The 5,081-nt window shown below is 29.9% G+C and overlaps 1 protein-coding gene across 1 annotated transcript; it reads left to right on the forward strand.

Moving 5' to 3' along the window:
* The first annotated feature begins 1,145 nt into the window (after positions 1–1,145).
* LOC115725620 (RING-H2 finger protein ATL13) lies at positions 1,146–3,808 on the forward strand. Its single transcript, XM_030655202.2, has one exon. It carries the CDS (start codon positions 2,015–2,017, stop codon positions 3,530–3,532), a length of 1,518 nt encoding a protein of 505 aa, XP_030511062.2. The 5' UTR covers positions 1,146–2,014; the 3' UTR covers positions 3,533–3,808.
* Positions 3,809–5,081: the final 1,273 nt, after the last annotated feature.

Raw genomic sequence — 5,081 nt, forward strand, 5'->3', positions numbered from 1 at the left:
AACAGTTATTTACAACGTAAAAAATATAAGATTTGAATTCTTATTTAAGCATCGTAAATCATCGATAATTAATCTAGATGTCTCAATTAAGAGCATTTCTCTACATATAATGATAAGGTATAAGGTATGTGATTGAAGTTAATAATTTGTTTGTCTATACTCATTTTTTTTTCTTTTGTAAGAAATATCAGTCCTTTTTAATGGCCATATTTTTTTCTCCCTATGAAGTAATTAGTATCATTTCAAAATGTTTTCCTTTTCTTGTGGAGTGAAACTAAAAAAACTTGGTTATCTAAACAAATATATAGTTAATCATGTCATTTCTACATTTGAGTAAAAGTACATTAATTCACCCTTTTAAACTAGTGTTTTTTAACCTTTTAGATGGTCATGTCAAAATTGGTAGCTTAATACCCTTTGTCACCAAGCATGTGTAAAATAAAAGTACAATCTTTAAAAAGAAAAGAAAAAGGTAGAAACTTTATGTGGTGTTTTCTTTCTTTCTTTTTTTATTTTTTAATTTGATGAGATTCTGTGGTGTTTTCTTGGCTCAACTAAAGAAACAAAAAGTAGGAAAGTCCCTTCTATTTTGGGTGCTTGGCTCTATCAATGACTACTCTTTAACCAGCACACAAAGTCAATACCAAAACCCTTGACACCTTCCCATGCTTTGGGGGTCCAGATTCCACAAAAAAGCTTCTTTCTTTATTTTCCAATTACCTTTTTCTTTTTTACAAAAAAAAAAAAATGAAAAAATAAAAAATTGTCCTAAAAGCTTCTTATTCTTCTCCTTCTAGTGTGTTTTTTCTTTTTTTAATAACTCTCTTTCTCTCTCTTTAGACTTCTTACCTATCTTTTGTCCTACTCAAAAGAGAGTTATCAAATTCATGCCATGGTTTTCACTTTCAGATTGGAAAATGGGAATGGAATAGAAGAACTTGAAAGAATGGTAAAGAGTAAAAAATAAATAAAATAATAATAACATTAAAAAACAAAATAAAATAATGAAGGTTTTACACTTATTTGGGTTGGCATTTCCATGTGAAATCTTAAAGTATATGATTTCTTTTGCTTATTTTTCTCATAGAGTGAAGTGAAATACCAAAATTTTATATAAGCTTAAAAGAGTAGTATTAATTGCACTTTGGGGTTGATGCCAAGGTTTCTTCTATGAAGTCAACCAGCTAGAAAAAGGGCTTTGTCTTTCATGACAAAATCTTTTATAACAAAAACAACTTTTTTCTGCAATTATTTTTGTTTTTCTCCTCTCTTTAAGATTTGCCATGAATGGGATTAATTGACAGTTTCAAATTCTTAGCTAATGATCTGTAAATCTCATTTAATTTTCTTCAATATGGGTAGATTTATTTGGCTACTCATTTTGAATTCTCATCTCTGTCACCATTAATTTCCACCTTACACAAAAAAAAAACCCTTTCTTTCAAGTCTCTCTCTTTTTCTCTTTCCATCTCTTTCTCTCTTACACCAATTTGACTTTCCAGCTTCATCTTAAACCAAAAGAGAATTAAGATTCGAACCCATTACAGTCTCCATCAAAAAGGTCTTGCCTTTTTCTATTTTCCAAAACAATTACAAACCAGTATTAGATAATTTTGCTTAATTGTTAGCTTTCTCCTTTCTTCTTCCATTCTGGATTTGGATTTTGTCTCTACTGTTTTCTTTCTCCAAAAATCTTCAAATGGGGTTCCATAAAAAAGTCCATTCAAGCTAAAGATTCAATCTTTTTCTGTTTTCCAAAACAATTACAAACCAGCATTTGAAAATTTTCCTTTCTATTCTGGGTTTGTATTGTATCTTTTCAAAATCTTCAAATGGGGTTCCATAAAAAAGTCCATTCAAGCTAAAGATTCAATCTTTTTCTGTTTTCCAAAACAATTACAAACCAGCATTTGAAAATTTTCCTTTCTATTCTGGGTTTGTATTGTATCTTTTCAAAATCTTCAAATGGGGTTCCATAAAAAAGTCTAAAGATTCAATCTTTATTGAAAAAACAATGTCTAGAATTCTACTCCAAAGTGATGTAAAGCCTTTTCTTTCTCCAACAGCAGAAGAATCTTACTTCTTTTCTCAACCACCACCACCACCTTTAAACAATAATCAACCAGATAATTTCAACTTCAATAGCAAAGTCAGTCCAAGTATACTTCTCATCATTGTAATCTTAGCTATAATCTTCTTTGTCTCTGGTTTACTTCATCTTCTTGTTAGGTTTCTGTTAAGACCTCCAAATAGAGATACAGATGATTTGGAAAGTGTTAGTGCTCTTCAAGGCCAACTTCAACAACTATTTCATCTCCATGATGCTGGTGTTGATCAATCCTTTATAGACACTTTACCAGTGTTTAATTACAAAGCAATTATTGGTTTGAAAAACCCATTTGATTGTGCTGTTTGTTTGTGTGAATTTGAACCAGATGATAAGCTTAGATTGTTACCTAAATGTAGCCATGCTTTTCATATGGAGTGTATAGATACATGGCTTCTTTCTCACTCAACTTGTCCACTTTGCAGAGCAAGTTTGCTCCAAGATTTCTCATCAAACACAAACTGTTCCACTCCCATTGTTCTTGTTCTTGAATCTGGGAGTGAAAGCTCTAGAGAAATAATCACAGACAGAGATGTCTCTAGAGATAATCACAGCAGCTTAAGTGTTCGACAAAATGCCCCAATGAGTTTTCGCGAAGAAGAAGAAGAGGACATTGATTATTCATCTGCTAAATCAACTGAGATCCCACCTAAAAATGAAGATAACCCAATTGATTCAACCGAAAAAGTTGTCACTGTAAAGCTCGGAAAATTCAGAAACGTCGACGGGGTTGTCGCCGGCGAAGGAAGCAGTACTACTAACACCATTGCCGGCGATGCAAGAAGGTGTTTCTCAATGGGATCATTTGCTTATGTAATGGATGAAAATTCTTCTCTTCAAGTACCCATTAGGACACCATTGAAGAAACAATCAAGCAAGAACAAGAAACCAAATCTTCCATTGAAGCCGGGACACAGAGCAGCTATATCGGAATGTGATTGCGATTCCCGGAGAGAATTTGAGTTCACCACCGGAGTAGTAGTAGAAGAGAGTTCTCGTAACATAGTTGAGAGCAAGAGAAGAGAGAGTTTCTCCATATCAAAGATCTGGCTTCGTTCAGGAAACAGAGCTGTTGGTTCATCTTCTTCAAGAAGAGCTTTCTCATTCCGGTTTCCCATTCCCAGGAATAATCATAACGGTAATAACGGTAATAATAATAATAATAATAATAATGTAGTGGTTGTTTCAGATGAGGATTTGAAGAGCAAGAACAATGCTTTTCCTAGAAGAACAGTTTCAGAAATTGATGTTGGAAGATGGGAAAATGGAAGAAGTGAATTGGGTTTGGATCAAGATGAAAATCAGAGCTGTAATAGTTTGGATTCATCTCAATCAAATCATCCATCTTTTGCTAGAAAAACTCTTCTTTGGCTTATGGGAAGACAAAACAAGGTTGTTCATTCATCTTTTGATCCTAATATTTGATATTAATTATTTTTTTTTTAATTTTTAATTATAATTATTCTATTTTCAACACACAAAATTTTTAGAAGAACATGTTCTGTAACTTGCATGGAAAAAAAAAATTAGGAAAGATAATTGAAAAAAAGAAAAAAAATGTTCATTTCATTATTGGAAATTGAAAAATGTTTGTGTGGAAATATAGATTTATTCTTTTACATTTGTGTTTGTATGATATTATAATTTATTTAATTATTACATGTATTTGTAGACTTGTATTTTAGTTTATTTTTGTTCATATTTAGTCTTTCTTTTTTCTCTTTTAAAAAATACATATTTTGAAAGAATAATGTCTTTTGGTATTTCTAGTTGTTTAATTATGATTATGGAGTTGAGGTGTTTGTTGACCTAGAAAATGTTTAGCTTTTATTTTGCATGGTTTTCTGGTATATAATACTGAGGAAATGAAATGGTGAATAATAAATATGGTTAAACGTACAAGTTGGATTCTTTTATTTTAATATTATATAATATATGATATTGTATTTATAATTATGAAGCATAATAATAAATGTAAAGAGGTAGCTAGGTTTCAAATTCAAATTTTAAAATCAATCCATTATATGCTTTATTAATTAGTGTCTCCATTATTTTCTTAACTTTGATGTAGGTAGGGTCATTTTTTAATTTAATTATTTATTCAAAATGTAACAACTAATAAGAATTATTAATGGTATTAATTATTTGTTTTCTTGTTTTTAATTTGTATTTGAAAATAGTTAATTGTATTAAAATAAAACAAGTTCAAAATTAATTTATGCAATGTCATCAATCATTCATTATATATAATCCATTTAGTAGAATTTGATATTTTAATATAAAAATAAAATAAAAAAGAATAAATGAATTAAGTGTGGGAATGGAGTGGAGGGTGTTGAGGGCTAAAAGAAGTCATTAAAGGCTGTGTTTACTGTTTAGTACAGTTGGGTTGGGTGCCATTGTCTAGCTTTTATAAGGGGCACCTAACATTTCTCTATCTATTTATGATTACAAGTAAATAATCTCTTACATATTAATTTTATTGTCCCTACTTAATTTATTGAACTAAAGATTAATGACCAAAATAACTCCCTCTACTTTATGGATTTTCTTTTTTTTTTGGGTTGAATATTCATTTGAAATTCTGTGTTTTATTATTTTTTGTAAAAAAGAAAATTTGTGTTTTATTAAAGTATAAATTTAGTACTTATGTTTTTAATAATGCTCCTTTAGTATGATGTGTTTTTGTCTCAATACTTACAGCTCATTTGGTTTGGTGTAATTAACTTTGGAATGGAATGAAAGTTTCCATTCCAATATTTAGTTTATCTTTTTTATCTATTATTTTTTTTGTGATAAAAGCTGAAAACTTTATTTAAGATAATTCTTGCACAATTACATCACTAAAGTTATTCGGAATAGTGGCAACCGAATAACTAAGCTCAGCATATAACCATGAAACTCGGGCTAGACCATAAGTTATACGATTAGTAGAACGTTTAACAAAACGTAAACAAACATCATTCAAATTAGA

The sequence above is a fragment of the Cannabis sativa genome, chromosome 6, assembly GCF_029168945.1.
Source record: "Cannabis sativa cultivar Pink pepper isolate KNU-18-1 chromosome 6, ASM2916894v1, whole genome shotgun sequence".
NCBI classification, from domain to species: Eukaryota; Viridiplantae; Streptophyta; class Magnoliopsida; order Rosales; family Cannabaceae; genus Cannabis; species Cannabis sativa.